The 21,788-nt window shown below is 40.1% G+C and overlaps 1 protein-coding gene across 24 annotated transcripts in view; it reads left to right on the top strand.

Moving 5' to 3' along the window:
- LOC108388231 (uncharacterized) overlaps nucleotides 1-21,559 on the top strand; it is a 139,531-nt gene extending 117,972 nt beyond the window's left edge. For 6 of the 24 annotated variants that reach the window (XR_012122275.1, XR_012122272.1, XR_012122274.1 and 3 more), the window contains 7 exons: nucleotides 9,387-9,488; nucleotides 12,551-12,626; nucleotides 13,306-13,393; nucleotides 19,136-19,174; nucleotides 19,290-19,331; nucleotides 20,014-20,240; nucleotides 21,393-21,559. Coding sequence is in view for 10 of the 24 variants with exons in the window: in XM_073215439.1 (XP_073071540.1) it covers nucleotides 19,136-19,174; nucleotides 19,290-19,398; nucleotides 20,014-20,054 (189 nt within the window). In the remaining 14 variants the exon portion in view is untranslated. Of the gene's footprint in view, nucleotides 1-220; nucleotides 311-870; nucleotides 1,001-9,386; nucleotides 9,489-12,550; nucleotides 12,627-13,305; nucleotides 13,394-14,710; nucleotides 14,864-19,135; nucleotides 19,175-19,289; nucleotides 19,399-20,013; nucleotides 20,241-21,392 lie in introns of those variants that run through there. The other 18 variants (XR_012122273.1, XM_073215440.1, XM_073215438.1 and 15 more) reach the window with 14 other exon arrangements.
- The last annotated feature ends 229 nt before the right edge of the window (nucleotides 21,560-21,788 follow it).

The following is a 21,788-nucleotide window of genomic DNA, read 5'->3' as shown; positions in this document are numbered from 1 at the left end:
TTTTGGGGGGTTGTACACTACAGGAGAAATTGATCCCATAGAAAGCTGTTTGAAGAACCACCCACATTTAGAGCCCAACTAGGCAGTCTCCATTTACAGGGAGACAGTCAAGGAAATTAGAGCAGAATAAAGTGAATTAACCCACCAAACAAGGTAACTAGGATAAATTTTACTCTCTTATCATGAGTTTGGCAATTGACAATGGTCTGTCCTCATCTAGAGGGTCAAAGTGGACAGGCTGCTGGGCTATGATTCTGATGGTCAGAGGGGAGTTGGGGACAGGAGATGCGCCCTCACTGCAGAGCCCTGGGTAAGTCATGCAATCCTTGTGCACTTTGGCTTCCAGATTTTCCATGAGGCTATTCCTACCTCCCTACTTCCCAGTTTTGCTGTGAAAAGAAATAGTTGCTTCATGTACATTATCACCTTTAATCCACAAATAGCTGTTTAAAGTGAGTCCTATGATATATGTTGGGAGGTGAGGAAACAGTGATTCCGGGGTTAAGTGATTCTGTCATTGTTGTAAGTGGTGGAACCAGGACTCCGATGGGGTCTGCCTGGCTCTAAACCCTCCACCTCCACGGCTGCTCCCGGACCCTCAATCAAATGAGCTGTCATCCCTGAAATGACTCCAAAAAGGGCCAGTCACTGTACACACTGCTAGTCCTTGGGTCATGGTGCATCACTTTACTACAGGTGGGTCTTACTTGACTGTGCAAGGAAGAAAACGCCAATTTTACTACTTCTTGTTAGCACATTAAAAAAACAGAGGAGGCGGAGCTAGGATGGTGGCGTGAGTAGAGCAGTGGAAATCTCCCAAAAACACATAGAGCTATGAAAATATAACAAAGAAAACTCTTCCTAAAATAGAGACCAGAGGACACAGGACAACATCCAGACCACATCCACACCTGCAGGAACCCAGCGCCATGCGAAAGGGGTAAGATACAAGCCCTGGCCCGGCGGGACCCGAGCGCCCCTCCCCCCCCCAGCTCCCGGCAGGTGGAAAGAAACCGGAGCGGTTTTTTTTTTTTTTTTTGGTGAGTGCTTTTTGGAAGCCTTAAAGAGACAGGGATCCCGTTGCTAGGGAGGCAGGGCGGCGGGACCAGTGAGTGGGTGCCTGGGACTGGCGCCTGAGGACAAAGATTATTGGGTGGTTTTCCCTACAGGACTGGTGGGCGGGTGCCTGAGACTGGTGCCTGAGGACAGAGGAAATCACGCGTTTTTCCCCCTTTTTTTCCTCTTTTTGGCGAGTGCTTTTTGGAAGCCTTAAAGGGACAGGGACCCCATTGCTAGGGAGGCCGGGCGGCGGGACCAGTGAGCAGGTGCCTGGGAACGGTGCCTGAGGAAAAAGATTATCGCGTGTTTTTCCCCACGGGACCTGTAGGCGGGTGCCTGAGACTGGCGCCTGAAGACAGAGGAAATCGCGCGTTTTTCCCCTTTTTTTTTCTCCTTTTGGCGAGTGCTTTGTGGAAGCCCTAAAGGGACAGAGACCCTGGTGCTAGGGAGGCAGAGCAGCAGGAACGGTGAGCGGGTGCCTGGGACCGGCGCCTGAAGACAAGGAATATCGCGCGTTTTTCCCTGCGGGACCGGTGGGTGGGTGCTTTTTGGAAGCCTTGAAGGGACAGGGACCCCGGTGCTAGGGAGGCAGGGCAGCAGGACCAGTGAGCGGGAGCCTGGGACCGGTGCCTGAGGGGGGAAAAAAAAATCGCGTGTTTTTTCCTTTTTTTTTTTCTTTTTTTTTCTGTTCCCTCTCTCATTGTTGCTGTTGTTGTTTTGGTTTGGAGAGTGCTTTTTGGAAGTCTTAAAGGGGCAGAACAGGACACTTAGACCAGAGGCAGGGAATCTGGGGATCTCTGGCCACTCTAACTCCCTGGGCAACAGGGAGCACAGAGGCCCCTTACAGAGATAAATAGCCTCCCGGCCGCTCCCCCTCCAACGGGGCTCCATCACTTTGGAGGAGCGGCCCCAGCCAGGCCACACCCACAGCAACAGCGGAGATAAACTCCATAGCAAATGGGCAGGTAGCAGAAGCCCTGTCTGTGCACAGCTGACAAGCATAAGCCACTAGAGGTCGCTATTCTCCCAGGAGAGGAAGGCCACAAACCAACAAGAAGGGAAGCTCTTACAGCGGTCACTCGTACCAGGTCTGCAAACTATCTCTATCACCATGAAAAGGCAAAACTACAGGCAGACAAAGATCACAGAGACAACACCTGAGAAGGAGACAGACCTAACCAGTCCTCCTGAAAAAGAATTCAAAATAAAAATCATGAACATGCTGACAGAGATGCAGAGAAAAATGCAAGAGCAATGGGATGAAGTCCGGAGGGAGATCACAGACGTCAGGAAGGAGATCACAGAAGTGAAACAAACCCTGGAAGGATTTATAAGCAGAATGGATAAGATGCAAGAGGCCATTGAAGGAATAGAAGCCAGAGAACAGGAACGTATAGAAGCTGACATAGAGAGAGATAAAAGGATCTCCAGGAATGAAACAACACTAAGAGAACTATGTGACCAAGCCAAAAGGAATAACTTTCGTATTATAGGGATACCAGAAGAAGAAGAAAGAGGAAAAGGGATAGAAAGTCTCTTTGAAGAAATAATTGCTGAAAACTTCCCCAAACTGGGGGAGGAAATAATCGAACAGACCATGGAATTACACAGAACCCCCAACAGAAAGGATCCAAGGAGAACAACACCAAGACACATAGTAATTAAAATGGCAAGGATCAAGGACAAGGAAAGAGTTTTAAAGGCAGCTAGAGAGAAAAAGGTCACCTATAAAGGAAAACCCATCAGGCTAACATCAGACTTCTGGACAGAAACCCTACAGGCCAGAAGAGAATGGCATGATATACTTAATGCAATGAAACAGAAGGGCCTTGAACCAAGGATACTGTATCCAGCACGACTATCATTTAAATATGAAGGCGGGATTAAACAATTCCCAGACAAGCAAAAGCTGAGGAAATTTGCTTCCCACAAACCACCTCTACAGGGCATCCTACAGGGACTGCTCTAAATGGGAGCACCCCTAAAAAGAGCACAGAACAAAACACACAACATATGAAGAATGAAGGAGGAGGAATAAGAAGGGAGAGAAGAAAAGAATCTCCAGACAGTGTATATAACAGCTCAATAAGTGAGCTAAGTTAGGGAGTAAGATACTAAAGAAGCTAACCTTGAACCTTTGGTAACCACGAATCTAAAGCCTGCAATGGCAATAAGTACATATCTCTCAATAGTCACCCTAAATGTAAATGGACTTAATGCACCAATCAAAAGACACAGAGTAATAGAATGGATAAAAAAGCAAGACCCATCTATATGCTGCTTACAAGAAACTCACCTTAAACCCAAAGATAAGCATAGACTAAAAGTCAAGGGATGGAAAAACATATTTCAGGCAAACAACAGTGAGAAGAAAGCAGGGGTTGCAGTACTAATATCAGACAAAATAGACTTCAAAACAAAGAAAGTAACAAGAGATAAAGAAGGACACTACATAATGATAAAGGGCTCAGTCCAACAAGAGGATATAACCATTCTAAATATATATGCACCCAATACAGGAGCACCAGCATATGTGAAGCAAATACTAACAGAACTAAAGAGGGAAATAGACTGCAATGCATTCATTTTAGGAGACTTCAACACACCACTCACCCTGAAGGATAGATCCACCGGGCAGAAAATAAGTAAGGACACACAGGCACTGAACAACACACTAGAACAGATGGACCTAACAGACATCTATAGAACTCTACATCCAAAAGCAACAGGATATACATTCTTCTCAAGTGCACATGGAACATTCTCCAGAATAGACCACATACTAGCTCACATAAAGAGCCTCAGTAAATTCCAAAATATTGAAATTCTACCAACCAATTTTTCAGACCACAAAGGTATAAAACTAGAAATAAATTCTACAAAGAAAACAAAAAGGCTCGCAAACACATGGAGGCTTAACAACATGCTACTAAATAATCAATGGATCAATGAACAAATCAAAATAGAGATCAAGGAATATATAGAAACAAATGACAACAACACTAAGCCCCACCTTCTGTGGGACGCAGCGAAAGCAGTGTTAAGAGGAAAGTATATAGCAATCTAGGCACACTTGAAGAAGGAAGAACAATCCCAAATGAATAGTCTAACATCACAATTATTGAAACTAGAAAATGAAGAACAAATGAGGCCTAAAGTCAGCAGAAGGAGGGACATAATAAAGATCAGAGAAGAAATAAACAAAATTGAGAAGAATAAAACAATAGCAAAAATCAACGAAACCAAGAGCTGGTTCTTTGAGAGAATAAACAAAACAGTGAAGCCTCTAGCCCAACTTATTAAGAGAAAAAGAGAATCAACGCAACTCAAAATAATCAGAAATGAGAATGGAATAATCACGACAGACTCCACAGAAATACAAAGAATTATTAAAGACTACTATGAAAACCTATATGCCAACAAGCTGGAAAACCTAGAAGAAATGGACAACTTCCTAGAAAAATACAACCTCCCAAGACTGACCAAGGGAGAAACACAAAAGTTAAACAAACCAATTACGAGCAAAGAAATTGAAATGGTAATCAAAAAACTACCCAAGAACAAAATGCCGGGGCCGGACGGATTTACCTCGGAATTTTATCAGACACACAGAGAAGACATAATACCCATTCTCCTTAAAGTGTTCCAAAAAATAGAAGAAGAGGGAATACTCCCAAACTCATTCTATGAAGCCAACATCACCCTAATACCAAAACCAGGCAAAGACCCCACCAAAAAAGAAAATTACAGACCAATATCCCTGATGAATGTAGATGCAAAAATACTCAATAAAATATTAGCAAACAGAATTCTACAGTATATCAAAAGGATCATACACCATGACCAAGTGGAGTTCATCCCAGGGATGCAAGGATGGTACAACATTCGAAAATCCATCAACATCATCCAACACATCAACAAAAAGAAAGACAAAAACCACATGATCATCTCCATAGATGCTGAAAAAGCATTTGACAAAATTCAACATCCATTCATGATAAAAACTCTCAGCACAATGGGAATAGAGGGCAAGTACCTCAACATAATAAAGGCCATATATGATAAACCCACAGCCAGCATTATACTGAACAGTGAGAAGCTGAAAGCATTTCCTCTGAGATTGGGAACCAGACAGGGATGCCCACTGTCCCCACTGTTATTTAACATAGTACTGGAGGTCCTAGCCACGGCAATCAGACAAAACAAAGAAATACAAGGAATCCAGATTGGTAAAGAAGAAGTTAAACTGTCACTATTTGCAGATGATATGATACTGTACATAAAAATCCCTAAAGACTCCACTCCAAAACTACTAGAACTGATATCGGAATACAGCAAAGTTGCAGGATACAAAATTAACACACAGAAATCTGTAGCTTTCCTATACACTAACAATGAATCAATAGAAAGAGAAATCAGGAAAACAATTCCATTCACCATTGCATCAAAAAGAATAAAATACCTAGGAATAAACCTAACCAAAGAAGTGAAAGACTTATACCCTGAAAACTACAAGTCACTCTTAAGAGAAATTAAAGGGGACACTAATAAATGGAAACTCATCCCATGCTCATGGCTAGGAAGAATTAATATCGTCAAAATGGCCATCCTGCCCAAAGCAATATACAGATTTGATGCAATCCCTCTCAAATTACCAGCAACATTCTTCAATGAATTGGAACAAATAATTCAAAAATTCATATGGAAACACCAAAGACCCCGAATAGCCAAAGCAATCCTGAGAAAGAAGAATAAAGTAGGGGGGATCTCACTCCCCAACTTCAAGCTCTACTACAAAGCCATAGTAATCAAGACAATTTGGTACTGGCACAAGAACAGAGCCACAGACCAGTGGAACAGATTAGAGACTCCAGACATTAACCCAAACATATATGGTCAATTAATATTTGATAAAGGAGCCATGGACATACAATGGCAAAATGACAGTCTCTTCAACAGATGGTGTTGGCAAAACTGGACAGCTACATGTAGGAGAATGAAACTGGACCATTGTCTAACCCCATATACAAAGGTAAACTCAAAATGGATCAAAGACCTGAATGTAAGTCATGAAACCATTAAACTCTTGGAAAAAAACAGGCAAAAACCTCTTAGACATAAACATGAGTGACCTCTTCTTGAACATATCTCCCCGGGCAAGGAAAACAACAGCAAAAATGAGCAAGTGGGACTACTTTAAGCTGAAAAGCTTCTGTACAGCGAAAGACACCATCAATAGAACAAAAAGGAACCCTACAGTATGGGAGAATATATTTGAAAATGACAGATCCGATAAAGGCTTGACGTCCAGAATATATAAAGAGCTCACACGCCTCAACAAACAAAAAACAAATAACCCAATTAAAAAATGGGCAGAGGAACGGAACAGACAGTTCTGTAAAAAAGAAATACAGATGGCCAAGAGACACATGAAAAGATGCTCCACATTGCTAATTATCAGAGAAATGCAAATTAAAACTACAATGAGGTATCACCTCACACCAGTAAGGATAGCTGCCATCCAAAAGACAAACAACAACAAATGTTCGCGAGGCTGTGGAGAAAGGGGAACCCTCCTACACTGCTGGTGGGAATGTAAATTAGTTCAACCATTGTGGAAAGCAGTTTGGAGGTTCATCAAAATGCTCAAAACAGACCTACCATTTGACCCAGGAAGTCCACTCCTAGGAATTTACCCTAAGAATGCAGCAATCAAGTTTGAGAAAGACAGATGCACCCCTATGTTTATCGCAGCACTATTTACAATAGCCAAGAATTGGAAGCAACCTAAATGTCCATCGGTAGATGAATGGATAAAGAAGATGTGGTACATATACACAATGGAATACTACTCAGCCATAAGAAGTGGAAAAATCCAACCATTTGCAGCAACATGGATGGAGCTGGAGAGTATTATGCTCAGTGAAATAAGCCAAGCGGAGAAAGAGAAATACCAAATGATTTCACTCATCTGAGGACTATAAGAACAAAGGACAAACTGAAGGAACAAAACAGCAGTGGAATTACAGAACCCAAAAATGGACTAATAGGTACCAAAGGGAAAGGAACTGGGGAGGATGGGTGGGCAGGGAGGGATAAGGGGGGGGAAGAAGAAGGAGGGTATTAAGATTAGCATGCATGCGGGGGGAGGGAGAAAGGGGAGGGTGGGCTGCACAACACAGAGAGGACAAGTAGGGATTCTACAACATATTGCTAGGCTGATGGACAGTAAACATAATGTGGTTGTTAGGGGGTCCTGATATAGGGGCGAGCATAGTAAACATAGTACTCTTCATGTAAGTGTAGATTAAAGATTAAAAAAAAAAGAAAAAAGAAAGAAGGAAAGAAAAGGGGGATTACTCCTTGATAGGATAAAACTATTGGTAAATCAAAGATCAATGCATGCTTTAAATATCCTTAATGTTGATCACTTAAAGGGTGTCAGATGATCAGCTATGGAGGTACTCTTTTATGACAATATTCCTTCTCTTAATAAAAAAAATTAAAAAAAAAAACAGTCCCTGTGTGCTGACCTCCAGTGAGTTCTGCACAGTGGTATAGAGGGCATGTCAAAGTGTGGGCAAAGGGTATGTTTGTTTCTATGCAGAAGATCAAGGCCTAGCTTGGATACCCAGAAAATGAACTAAGATACGATATGAGAAATACCTTCCGGCATCAGCACTCTCTGGAGAACTTGTGCCGGGGGATGATCATCAAAAAGCCTCCACAGGGATCCGGACGATGCTGCGGTTGTGGCTGCATCCAGCCCACCATCTCCTGGACTTGCCATAGGAATGAGGAGGGAGATGTCTAGGCTGGCATGTGCATACAGTGAGACAACGAATTTGACCGGATCTGTACTGTTGGAACTCAACCAGGAGTTGGGAGGGGTGCAAGGTGTAGCACTCCAAAATCTTATGACTATAGACTATCTACGGTTAAAAGAACATATGGGACGTGAACAGATCCCAGAAATGGGCTGCTTTAATTTGTCTGATTTTTCTCAGACTGTTCAAGTACAGTAGGACAATATCCATCATATCATAGACAAATTTTCACAAATGCCTAGGGTGCCTAACTGGTTTTCTTGGCTTCACTGGGGATGGATGGTAATTATAAATTTGCTTTGTTTATGTCACCATATTCCTATTATGTTAATATGTGTGTGCAAGTTAGTTAGTAGTTTAAAACCTATACATGCTTAAGGTACTCTACAAGAAGATATGACAAAGAAATAATCAATCCTCCCATGTTTTCTTCCATATGCTACCTCTATAGCTTTTCTTCTTCCTTCCTAATTACAACCCTTAAATAGAATTCGTGCCTCATATCGAAGTTACCGAGTATCATAATTCCTGCAGGTGGTAAAGATACCTTGAGACAAGTGCTGGGCATAGAAGCCACAGGGCATAAATCTGCAAAGAAGTAAAAAGCTAACCTTTGCAAACAATATGGCTTCTCTCTCACTTACCAACTTTACATTTCCCTGTATGGCCCCGGAAGATGACTGGTTAGCCAGAGACAGGTAAGATTCCTCAAGGGAGGAACAACCTAAGAGAGGCACAGTAGCAGGGGGGCCATCAGGTGAGAAATTGGGGATCAACAGAGGTGAGGCTCAGAACCTCATCCCCCCTGCTTTGAGAGAAATCTTCTGCATCCTTGGATGGTTTATTGCCCTTGTCTAGCTTGGATTAACACATAGTCTACAAGCACACACCTGATCATCTACAATTGCTGTCCTACAACAGTAAACTATGTTTTCTACCTTTATCTTGCATCTACCTACCACTTCAGCATTTTATTAAAAATAAAAATAATAATAATAATAAAGGGAGAAATGTGGGATCAACATATAAATCAAGTATAAAAATCAAATGAATATTCATATTTGACCTGATTGTTTATAGTTCATAATGCGTGATCAAAACCGAAAGTTTCTGTGATGAATGCCCTTGTACTGTTCACCATGTAAGAATTTATTCACTATGTAAGAATTCGTTCACCATGTAAGAACTTGTTCGTTATGCTTCAGAAGATTGGAGACTGACGAGAGTTAGTCTTGAGATGGATTAATGATTGTACATTGAGCATTGACCCCCTTATACTGAATTCTATTGTTGTTAACAACCATTTGATCAATAAACATGAGAGATGCCCTCTCAAAAAAAAAAAAGTGCTTATTTTAGGAACTGTCAATATTGGCTGAAAGAGAAAAAGGAATGTACCTTGGTGAGCCAGGGTATTGGTGAACCGGATCACAGATGTTTTAGCAATTTGTGAGAATAGATTGTTGATTTCTCTTTGAAGTTCCACATTGTATTTCCTAGATAAATGGACATCATGAAAGTGCTCTGGGAGTTTAGCTTCTTCAGAAACTTGCTACAGTTTTCTGTATAGAGGCAAAGAATTTGGAGAAGTACTTCTGTGAAGTAAGTACATATGTGAGCACAGTTTTAATTTGGTTGTTTGATTTTACTTGATGTTTTGCCTTTGAAGAAGAAAGCTTAGCTTTTATTTCTTTGCTTAGATCAAGCCATTTGGCCTACTTAAATAAAGTTCACTTACCAGCCCCTAAAAGTGCCCTTTTCCCCATACCTTATCATGCAGATTCCTTTTATCCAGCCATTTTCTTTTTTCTATTTTGGCCGTCTCTCCTCACTCTGGAGCCACCAGCACCACTCTCACTAGACTTGGAACTCCATTTCCAGCTTGTCCACCCATCAGCCAGTGAGTCAGGAAGGGACAGTCATCCTCAGAGCAGTGATCTGGAGTAGACATTGCTGGGTGACTAGGCTTTACCTGTTAGGTAGGAGATCTGTCTTTCCTCTTACTGGCATGTGCCAACTTGCTGGTTTATTCTTAATCCTTTTCTCTGTGACACTGTTAGAAGTGGAGATGTAAAAATATGTAAGGAAGCAGTTATAAGAAAAGTTCATTCCTTGTTACTTGGTGGTCAGTTTTTTTCAGTTTTATCGAACTGTTTTGGTGTTACTGACTTTGTCAGCTGCTTCTACAAAATGTCAGTTCATATTTTAAAAAGTGTCCTCTTTAGGGTTGTCTATTTGGAAAAGAATGGTTTCTAAATTGGGGTCCAGAGAGATGTGGGACTGTTGGATTGCATGTTTGAGCCCATACAGGTCCATAAAGTACCACCATCATAGCAGAGAACTATGCTTGGAAGAAGCAGAGAAAAAAATTGGAACTAGCCCTTAGAAATTTACAAAAGGGGAGCCATTAAAGTTGCAAGTTTTTTTATAGTGAGGAAATAAACACAAGGGGAGCATGTTTTCTTTGGTTGTTGAGCCCTTGTTGAAATTTGTAGTAGGGTCCCTGTTTTTAAGCTGGATAGGAGGAAGAGCTCTTGAAGGAGGAAGTCTAGATGTAGAATACTGAATGACTTCTTAAGTGTTCCTGTCCAGGATGAATATCTGTCGTTTCTCCTGAAAACAGGCTAGTTGGGTTTTTCTGGTGGTTCCTTGAGCAACCAGTCACCGTAAAAGTTTTTGCACAGTGTCATCCACCTTAAATAGAAGGCTGCTGGGTGGTTATGCCTGTTTCCAGCCTCCCAAGTAAACACTTGGGATTCAGTGTTGATCTTCGCTCTCTGAAAAAGTAATATAGGTTTCCAACAGAATGATTAAGTAGAATACAGATTAAATGTAACCAAGTGTAATTCATTTAAGTTCAATTCTCTGCGGATCCAAGTAAATTGACTACGTGATGCTCTTTAAAGTAGAGGTCCTGAAATGAATGAAAATGTGGAAGACAAGGGTTCTGTGTAAGAGAACAAACATTTTCTATGCTAGAATGTACTTAAATTTTGAGTTTCAATTTGCACACAGTTCATTCTTTTTTATTGTTGAATGACAAGTAAGTTTAGCGATTTAATTCAGGATTACTTGGTGTCTTAGTCTATTTGGGCTGCTGTGTAGTACAGTATACCACAGACTGGGTAGCTTGTAAACAACAAAATTTATCCCTCACAGTTCAGGAGGCTGGAAGACTGCAATCAGGGTGCCAGCCTGGTCAGATGAGGGCCTTCTTCCCTCTCTCAGATCCAGATTGCTGACTTCTTGCTCTCACGTGGTGGAAGGGGCAAGGGAGCTCCCTGGGGCCTCTTTTATAAAAGAGCTGTTTTGTGAAATGCATTCGTGAGGGCTCTGCCATTATGACTTACTGCCTCCAAAAAACCCCACCTAAGTCCAATACATGGGGCATTAAAATTTCAACATACGAATTTTTGAGGGGGACACAAAAGTTTTAGAGCATAGAACTTGGACTTGTAGAACATCCAGGCTTCTCTAGTAATGGTGTGGTGTCCTTTCCACCATCCCGCCCTTAACATCTCTCAGAACTCTGCCAGTAAAAAATGAATAAAGAATAAAACCAGCAGTCCTCAGAGGAGGAACTATCTCCAAAACGTAGCACATTGTATTATGGAATCTGAATTTTAAAGAGAAATGTTCTGTTTCACAGTACTTGGTTTTTGATGGATGTCTTTTTATGGGGAAGGGATTTTCTTCTTTTTTTAGTGACAGAGATATAATTCACATATCACAGAATTCACCATTACGTGTATGGTTCAGTGGTTTTTTAGTATATGCACAAAGTTAATGCAACCGTCACTAGTACGTGGAGAATGCTTGTTAATCACTGAGTAGTCTCAAAAGTGACCTCTATAGGGTCACCAGAGTAGAGTGCAGAATCTTACGTAATTGTTTTGTTCAGAAGGGCTCTTAGACTTTATTATGATGTTAAGTAATACCTGTTGACTGAGAGATAAGTTTAGATAGAAGATAGATGAGGTTCTTGACTGGTTTTCCTTTTCCCGTGAGACTGAAATCCCTGCAGTAACAGAGTCTTCAGTGGGACAGTAAGTAAAGTAGGCAGAGAAGGTGAGGGGAAAATATTGTTCCAGTAGTGTTATTTCTTTTCCTCCCTCATTTTCTAGCTAGTTATTTCTTACTTTGACTTAACCAATTATTAGATTTGGGCTCTTATCTCATAATTACTTGCTTGAAATGGCTCCAGCATGAGGATTTAGGGAGTAAGTGAAGGCATTACATGAACCAGTGCTTTCCTTGTTGAGCAGCTGTTTGAACTGGTAAGAAATTTTGATTGAGAATAGACCCTCTTTGGAGCAGCTTTTATTTACTGCAGGTTTGGTACATGGCTTTCTTCTGTCCCTTGTTTTTCACCTCTGGAATTGTACTGCAAGAAAAGATAGCGATTAAAATTTCTCAGGGCGAGTTAGGAAAGTACAGTAGATGACAAATTTTAAGCCTTGTTTTGTTTTTGTTTGCTGGGGAGGAAATGTCTTAAAGTGTTAAAATATTAATGTTTTTCTAGTCAAAGAGAAAGAAATGAAAAGGATTTGATAGTCTTTCGTGGTGAGTTGGCAGTATTAGAATGGAATTTTTTGAGATGTAAGTCTGGTTTCTGCTCAGAATGATGTATAGCAATTAATGAACAAATATTTTTGTGTTTACAGAATGCAGGATACTGTGCTGGGCACTTGAAGTGACACCACAAGATGAATTAATCATAGTCCTGGAGTCTAGAAAGAGGTCAGACCCCCAATTTACTCTAATGGAAGGCATAACATGGTTGAGAAGGTTTCAAAGCTGAGCAGAGAAGTTATTCATAGGTGCCCTTTGTAACTCATTTCAATTTATCCTAATCATAAACCTAGAGATACATTTTCTGGTACCTGTTCTTTGTTAATACCATAAGTGTTTTTTAAGTTCAGATATAATTCACATAAAATTCACGTTTCTTGTGTTTCGGTATTTTATTTCAGCTTGCTAGGAAATTGCTAGAGTAGAGCATCAGTTACTTTTTACACTGCTTAGTGCTCATACCAACAACAGTGAGTTACTGCCATTATGAAATTTTGATTGAGAATAGACCCTCTTTGGAGCAGCTTTTATTTACTGGTATGTCTATTGGGCATGCTAATTAAGAATTTCATCATTAAATTCACAGTTCTTAAATTATTGGGAAGCAAGAATATGGCCACTAGGTGAAAGTTCTTGATTATTCTGACATCCTTAGGCTTCTTTTTAAGCTGTCATTTGTTGATTCATACCAAAGCTTCTTAAAAGTGGTGTCCTTGTTTTCAGTAGATTTTAATAAAGCAGGCTACACTGTAGGTGTATTTTTTTCCTAAGTGATTTTGTTGTAGGAAATCTAGTTGTTACAGTATTCCAAACTGAACCAGTTCTCTATCATAATTCTGCTTTCTAGGTGAGAGAAACAGTAAGGATTTTTTGAGCATCTTTCACCAGCCTAACTTAAGAGTGGTTACACCCAATCCAAACCACATTCCAACCAGGTAATTGTAAGCCACTCGCCTTGAACCAAGCAGAAAGTGCGTGCCTTAGAATGTTGTTGGGGCAATTTCTGAGTTGACCGTTTCTATAGAACCACAGAGGGCCACTGTACTACTCAGTGGTGTGTCCAGCTCCTTTGGATGGTTGGTTGTCTGCAAAGTATTTTAAGTTCACCAACAGTATTTTTGAAGTAAATGGGATATAAATTATAAATAAACCTATGTTTTAGGGTTGTTTGAAAAACATAGTGGGTCTTAGTTACTCTACAGAAAGCCCACTCTGCTTTTAGTGAATGAATAGTTCGTAGAATGTTAGGGCTGGAAGTGACCCTGGCAGTAGTACAGTCTTGTCAGAGAAAGAAACTGAAGCCTACAGACTCCGATTCAGTGACTCCGATTCAGTGACAGTGGAGTCTGGAATCTGTGTTTGCCAACTGCTAGCTTAGTGCCCTTTCCATTACACCGTGCTGTTGACCGGGGAGAAGGCCATCCCTGGGGCTAACATCTTGACCACCCACCAGCATGAATTTCCTGAGAGACGCCCTAGAATTTGCCTTTCTTGTGTTTATTCTTCAAAAGTTTTATTAATATGGGGCTTTGAAAAGCTTGTAATAATAAACTTATTGAGCAGTTACTTGCTTCATATGCTTTTATCTTCACAACAATCTCTTGAGGTTATGTTGAGTCCTTTTACAGATAAGAAAATTAAGGCTCAGAAAAGCTAAATAAATGAGGTAACATCTCCTAGGAAGTGGAGGAGCCAGGGTTAGACTCTACGTCTGATTTCAAAGCTTATTCTAGTATTAATAACTCAGCTAGTCTTTTCCCTGTGATTTGCTATTAAAAGGTCTTTTTGGCTGAGACGCTTTTTCAGAAGCTGAGTCCATGAGATTGTGGCCTATGGTACCGCCTCTCTGTTCTGTATCAGTAGTAGCAGGGTGACATTGTGATAAGTAGGCAATGCTCTACTTTGAAATTACTTCTTCCTACATTTTAGGAAATAATGTGAGATAATTTGAAATAGCTCTGTTCACCGCTATAGCATTGTACCTTTTTATTTTGAGAGCATAGGTAGTTAAGGCAAAACCATGGACATTTCATGTGTTCTGTGGGCGTTCAGCTGTGATGTCTGCCTTTACTGGTTTTCAGTATTGTCTGTGGGAGAAAAATACCTCAGGCAGGCGGATTTGGTTGGGAGTGTATGGTCATCTGGGTGCTAGAGAATTTTTAGTTCCTTATGCAAATTGTACTTCAGCATCTCTTCAGTATTATTTCTCTAACCCCTTCTTGGAAAACTGACACATACAAAGTTGTTTTTAGTCTATTGAACCCTGATGGAAATGCAGTAAATATATAGGTGGACTGCTACAGATGGTGAGAAAACTGAAGTGATAAGACTATAAGGAACTAGTGACCTATGAAAACCAAAAGAAACGGCTGCAGTCCAGGCGCAATGAATTACATACTTACTCGGTACGTATACCGTTTCAGCCTGTGGAGACTTTACAGGAGGTGGGAAAAGGCTCTGTATTTCAGAAAACCACACTCATTCTGGAAGTTTCTAATGTCGTAGGGAACCAAAACTGAGATCAGTGTGTTGGTGTGCTTACAGCTGCAAGAAGGGTCCTACCCTAGAGGAGCTCAGAAGAGCCATCATAAGCTGGGTAATGGGGTGGGTGGGGGGTGGGATAAAAGTGGAAAGTTTTGTACTAAAATTGAGGAGAATCCTTAAGAGGATCTAGAACTGTGCACTTATGGCTCTTTAATTAAAACTAAATGTTTCAATTTAAAAGTCAGTTCCTTGGTCACAGCCACCTTTCAAGTGCTTAATAGCCACATGTGGCTAAGTGACGGTCATATCACTGCACAGAAACAGAACATTTCCATGATTGCAGAAGCTTGTATTGGACAGAATTTTGTCACACAGTTTCTCACTTCAATGTAGTGTAAGACACTGTGACAGCACTGAAGTTTTTATTCATTAATAATGAACACCATTTAGCTAACAGGACTAAGAAATTTAAGTAGGATGACTTTTACATATTGTTGTTTCGTGTGTAAAGAGATGAAAGATTAGTTTTATATATATAAAGCAGTACACACTTAAATTGCTGATTTATGGACTTTGTGGATTAAGCACCTTAAGAATTGGCCAGACATTATATTTAAAATATAACTTGAATTGAAACCTGCCTTTCACAGCCCACCACGAGTGTGGCCTTCACTGTACCCATGAACTGGCCAAGTAAGAGTCTCTGTGTTAAAACGTTTTGATCCATAATCAAATCTTTTTAAAAAAATTGTATTTTTAAAAATTGAGGTGAAATCCGTATGACATGAAATTAACCATTTGAAAGTGAACAGTTCGGTGGCATTTGGTACATTCACAGCATTGTGCAGCTTACTACCTCAAGGTTCCAAACATTCTCATCGCCTCCAAAGGAAATCATGCTCTTTAAGCAGTCATTTAACACTCCCCTTTTCCCAGCTTTTGGCAACCACCAATCTACTTTCCGAGTGTTTCTATTCAGAATTTACCTATTCTGAATATTTCATGTGAATGGAATTGTACATGTGATCTTATGTGTCTGGCTTATTGCACCATTATCAAATTTTAAGTAACAGTTTTAGGATTCACATTATCATTTGTGTTAAACCATAGGCAGTTCTGTTGCCTGACTGTCTTCTGGTAAAATCTTTCATTCACTTGTTTTAAAATTTTTGGTAATGTACCTTGTATCATAGCCAGTTCATTAATCTCCCTTTATCATAAACGATAGCATTAGTTTCTTTTAATTTGAGGTATGGCAGTTTTATTAACTAGTACACTTCTGATAAACTTTCCCACCTAATTAGAATTGTTCTTTTTTGAATACTTGATGAGGGTGTGTTCTTGATGAGGATGTATCTTCTGAACATGGAGATACCATTAGAAAATATGAAACTGATTTCATTCCTTGGGAGGTTTACTAACTTCTCTTCAACTAGCAGATATGAAGCATGCAGGACTTGGAAATCAAGCCCCAATGGTTATGTTTGCCAGCCATGAACAAGTGATTTTGGAGCTGGTAGAATTACAAGCCTATGCTCATTAGTAGCCAGTAAATCTGGATGTGATGTATATTATGAATAATAGGAGTAGAATGAGAAAGGGTTGGAGATGTGTGTGAGAGAAGAGACTGGGTACAAATACATTGACAAGTTTAAATGTAAAGAATATGTTGCTGTATCTTTGATTTTTCTGGTTCATTGTTCCAAAAACATCAGTTCGCAGATGTTGCCACCATTGCCATTTGAATTGTAATGTGATCTGTGGTCTGAATGCAAGGATAAGCTTTTTTTCTTCCATCCCGGGGAAACTATTTTCAGCTTCTTATTTTGAGGCCCTTTAATGTCATCATTACGTGTATATTAATAACTTAATTGCTGTTTGTACTTGACCCTGTCTCTGCCTCTGTAAGCTGTACAAACTGAAGACAAATGTGTTATAAATGTAGGGTGTTTTGAAAAATAAAACCATGAACAGATTTTTATTATGCTGTGTTATGCAGCCATGGAGGTAGTCTTATGACTGATGTCACTGTCCTGAGAGGTGCCTTACAGCCTTATGCATGTATTGTGTATTTGTAAATCTGAGAGTTGGTTGTAGAACCAGGTGTTGAGGTGTGTGTACTGTTGGGTCTTATAAAGCCCATTTGCAGTTTGGGATGTCTTATAAGTGATGAGAGAGCCCCCCATACTGATTGTCTCAGTCTTCCTTGCCTTACAATGCTTGACCATCCTAACTGTGTCACCACTTACTCGGTTTACTTTTACTGAGGGATTTTCAGCAGGGGCTGTCTGAGGAAGGGCAAGGTGGCATTTGTGTAACTTGGAGAAACACATTCTAATATGACAGAATGTTTGGTAAGTTACTGCTTACTTCATAGGGTTTGGGGGGAGCTTAAATAAGATAGCAATCAGTACATGAGGGCTCAATAAAAATTTAAATGGATTTAGGGTAACTTGCCACAACCTCCAACCCTGCCTCCAGCACTGTGTGGATTTGTGAGTGTTTATATCCCTGTCTGGCCCATAATAGATATGCAGTATATGTTAGTTGATAGAATTGAACTGATGGCTCATTACATATTAGGGAGTGGGAAGTCACTTGTTGAATATCTCCTAGGTGTGAGGAGTTCTTTAATTGATACTAAACAAATGCGTACTCTCATTCAGTGCTCTGAGCAATCCTGTCAGGCAGATGGCATGTCATTTCCATGATTCAGTGAAATAATTGCCTCTCACAACTTGTACATGACACTCTAGGCTTTAAAGCCAGGAGTCAGCCCAGTGCTGGCCTGTCAGCACCAGCGTCTGCTGCCTCCTCCATCCTGAGGTTGGCACGTCAGCCTGATCACCTAGCACTGCCTGACTTTCTCTGGAAGTTGAGTGATTTTTCCTTACTATACCTGTGAACTTTTCTTTGAAATAGGAAGTGAAAAAAAAAACTTTTGTGAAGTACAATTCCTGTTCCTTCCAAACCTAGTTCAAATGCTTTTCCCATTTCTGTTAACATCCTGCTAATCACATAGGTTGGGGTGTCTTAGACCATTCACTCTACCTTCCTGCACCTGTCCGGTGTCGCCCCTGTTACCTCTGTGCTTATCCTCTCCTCTTCAGCTGCACTGCTCCGCGGTGGGAGCCATGCTGGTGTTGCTGGCTGAGGTGTCTTTCCATTCTAAGATCATCCAAATACCACTGTGTAGGATCATCTGCAGCAGTGACACTAAGCATGTCACTTCTCAAGAGATCTTGGTTGCCCTTTACCTTTCAGGGGCAAGAAACTCCTTTCTTCACTACTTCATATTATAGAAGATTGGGCCCAAAACTTTTCTTGACTTACAGGTCATAACACTCCAGGGGAGTGATTTTAAATATAACTTTGGCAGATTATGAATTCACTGTTTATTGGTGTGCAGGATTTATGTGACTTCAAATTGTTCAGTGTCTTTTTTGCATCTTGGAGATTCTTTAAAGCAAGGGCACTTTCATACCAGAGTATCATTAGGCTTTCAGATATAAAAAGAAACTTAAACATTTAAGTATCAGTATATATTTCTCATACATCTTTCAGTGATATCATAAGTAGATTTTCAGTGTGACAATTGTGGAAACTGGATTGTTGCTTGATCTTAGAATTCTAGTAGAGAGACAAAGCCAGTGTCATTTTAATCATCTTTTCTGAGATGTTGCAAGGGCCCATACACATTTCAGGGACTTTATACGAATGTCCTTTTTACTTTATTGGTATCAAATAGAATTTATTCAAGGATCTTGATTGTAAAACATGTATGATTATAGAATTTTAAAAGGGCTAATCATAGCCTTCTTTGACTACAGCTACCAAGAGAAACTAGAGAAGTAATGTGTCTTTGTTGAGCAAAATCATTAATCTGATCTGTGTATGCTGCCGAATACTCTTTAAATATATGACAGAAAAGTTTTTAAAGCAAAATATGAGAATAAGCATACTTTTATGAGTACATTTCAGTTACTAAAAGGATTCAAAATTGGCTGTGATTGGCAGAGTTTTAGAAGTAGGTTAAACAGACTTATAGTTTGAAAACCTGAGTTAATTGCCATTAGTTAGGTCTGGATTATTGAGATTTTGTTGGGTTATTGAATTTGTGTTTTTAGTGTATTTTAGAACATAAAATGGATGTATAGTTTCAATTTTTAATAGAACTTATTTCTATTAAATAGCACCTGTGGAACCTTCTCAAGAGGAACAGTCGTGTGAAGGTAAGCATCTATAATATGACTGAATATCTAATTGAGAAAACATTTAAGCTGTCTGTAGTGTATAAAGCTAAATATTGTTTTGTAAATATATATTATATCTCAATTTCTTGTCTAGGTTCAAATTCAGTTGTTAGCATGGAACTTTCAGAACTTGTTGGTAAGAAAATTTCTGACCATGTTAATACAGTATTTTGAAACTCACACTCAAGATTTAAGGTGTACATGTAAGTGTTATGATTATTGTAATGTCTACATTTAACACTGACATTGAATCTTTGTGTTTGGATTGACAATGCCATGATAAATTTAGTAGTTGTCAATATAGAAGAATTGGGTGGAAGAATGGTAAAGTCAGTTTAAATAGTTATACTTGTTCCATTTACTTTGTGAGAAATTCCTTTTTGTAACTTTCTTATTTTTAAGGGTTTTATATTTCCAAAAAGTTGATGCCAAATATATTACTTGTAGAGGAAAAAGAAAAGAGCCCCTAAATCCTGTGTTCTGGTTTTAAACTTTCCCTTGTTTCCACTGTCAGGGCATTTTGATGCTGGAGTTACTGGGCTGTTACGGATGATACATCTCCTGTTCACATTTTGTTTGTCCTTATGAAATGAAGCTTTAAAAAAATAGCAATCTCTTGTAGTCTCTGAGTCAGCAGTGAGGCCAGCTTGAAAGCCACTATCCATTTCTGTTGTGAAAGATACTTTCCTATGTGTCACTAGACATTGGAAAATGGAACTAAATATGCAAAGTTCTATTTGTTGTTGAAAGCATCTGTTTTTTAAAGTATAGACTCTAAATTTTTTACCAGAATACTGAGTTAAAATACCTTATTTCAGTAGAAAATGGGGAGACAGAAATGTCCCCAGAAGACTCATAGGAGCACAAAGAAGAAACCAGGGAAAAAGAGCCAGTGGGAGCTCCTTGGGAGGTGGAAGGCCCCCAGAGGAAAGTGCCCAGGAGATGATGGAGGAGGAAGAGGAGATATCAAAACCCAAATCTGTGGTTGCTCCGCCAGGTGCTCCTAAGAAGGAACATGTATATGTAGTATTCATTGGTCATGTAGGTAAGTTGCATTCACAGCAATAAGAAATGACCAGAGTTACTGTGTACAACAAACAGAACATCTTACTTCGCTACTTAGAGATCTTTAGTGAAACTGAATGGAATTGATCTAAGATCTAAATGTCTTGACTTTTAACTTGATTTTTTAGCTGGCAAAAAATTGCCAGCACTTTATTCTTGAAGGTTGGGCCAATTAACAGTTGTATAATGGAATAGAGGCTGGAAGAAAATAAGCTACAGTATATTTGTATGATGCATAATTGGTCTCTAGACCACTGATGATGGCTCAGCATATTATGACATTTATTAACATTCTAGAAAATGTGCCTATTTTTTGTGTGTGAACTTCAGTTATTCTGTTAACTTTATAGGATTGACTTTACTAAGTAGTTTGATTTTGCATAATGTAAGAAATTAATTGGAGTGAGTTCTGGATGCTAGTCAGGTTGCTGGTTTAGCACAAAACAAAACCCTATTTTATTTATTCAGGTGTTCTCTGTCTGACTTACTCCCAAAATTGTGAAAGGAAAATACAGGATTTTGTGTCCTTTTTTCTTCTCTTTGTCTCTGGCTTCCTCTCTTCTTCTTTTTCAGTAGCGAGAACCCTTTTGAAATTTGTAAAGGCACTCCTGTATCTGCTAAGAGTGAAAGACAGGCTAGACCACCTGAATGGAGCTCTCAGTCCTGGTCTGCTCTTGCTGTCCACTGAGGCTCCGCTGGGGTCATTTATATTCTGTTGTTGCTGTGCTCTAAGCTAACGGTCAGGGAGGAATCTGTCCAAAAATTCGTTTCTTTATCAGTAAAGCAGTTCTCAGTCATTGTTGAGCTGCAGGGGATCTTAGCAGCTTCATTTTACAAAGAAGAAGGTAACGAGCCAGAGCGTGTGCCCCAAATTCCTATCATTTCAGTTGCTGTTGCAAGATGTAATTATATCAGCTAAATGATGCCTTCAGTTGTTGGTGTATTTAATTGTTGGTATTTGGAGTTTTTGTCTTTTACACCTGGCTTACACATTGTTGATGATTACTTTTAGATGCTGGCAAGTCAACCATTGGAGGACAAATAATGTATTTTCTGTTAAATAATAGAGTGAATTTAATGGAATTGAAGGGCCCCCACCAGTAAGATGGTGAACTTCTGGCTTTTCTTCCAGGTTCTCGGTTCCCGCCGGCACCACCTGAAGACCACCTCTCTCCCCCCTCCCACTCCCAGCACCTAGCCAATAGCTACCAGCCCCATAGAAGTGACACCTCAATGAGCTCATGCCCCTTCCTATATAACCCAGCACCTTTCCCTAATAAAGCGGAATTCTCTGGTGAATTGCTGCTGTGTGTCGCTCCTTTCCTTTCATTGGTGCCGAAACGCGGGAGACGGGACACCCCAACTGGGCCCCGTCACCTTTCCCTAATAAAGCGGAATTCTCTGGTGAATTGTTGCTGTGTGTCACTCCTTTCCTTTCATTGGTGCCGAAACCCGGGAGACGGGACACCCCAACTGGGCCCCGTCTTCCCCCCGACACCAGCAGCAGCTTGCCCTCATCCTCTTTTTC

This window comes from Manis javanica, chromosome 10 (assembly GCF_040802235.1).
Source record: "Manis javanica isolate MJ-LG chromosome 10, MJ_LKY, whole genome shotgun sequence".
In the NCBI taxonomy this organism is placed as follows: domain Eukaryota; kingdom Metazoa; phylum Chordata; class Mammalia; order Pholidota; family Manidae; genus Manis; species Manis javanica.
The sequence above is the reverse complement of the archived record's forward strand: the minus strand, read 5'-3'. Positions and strand labels throughout refer to the sequence as shown.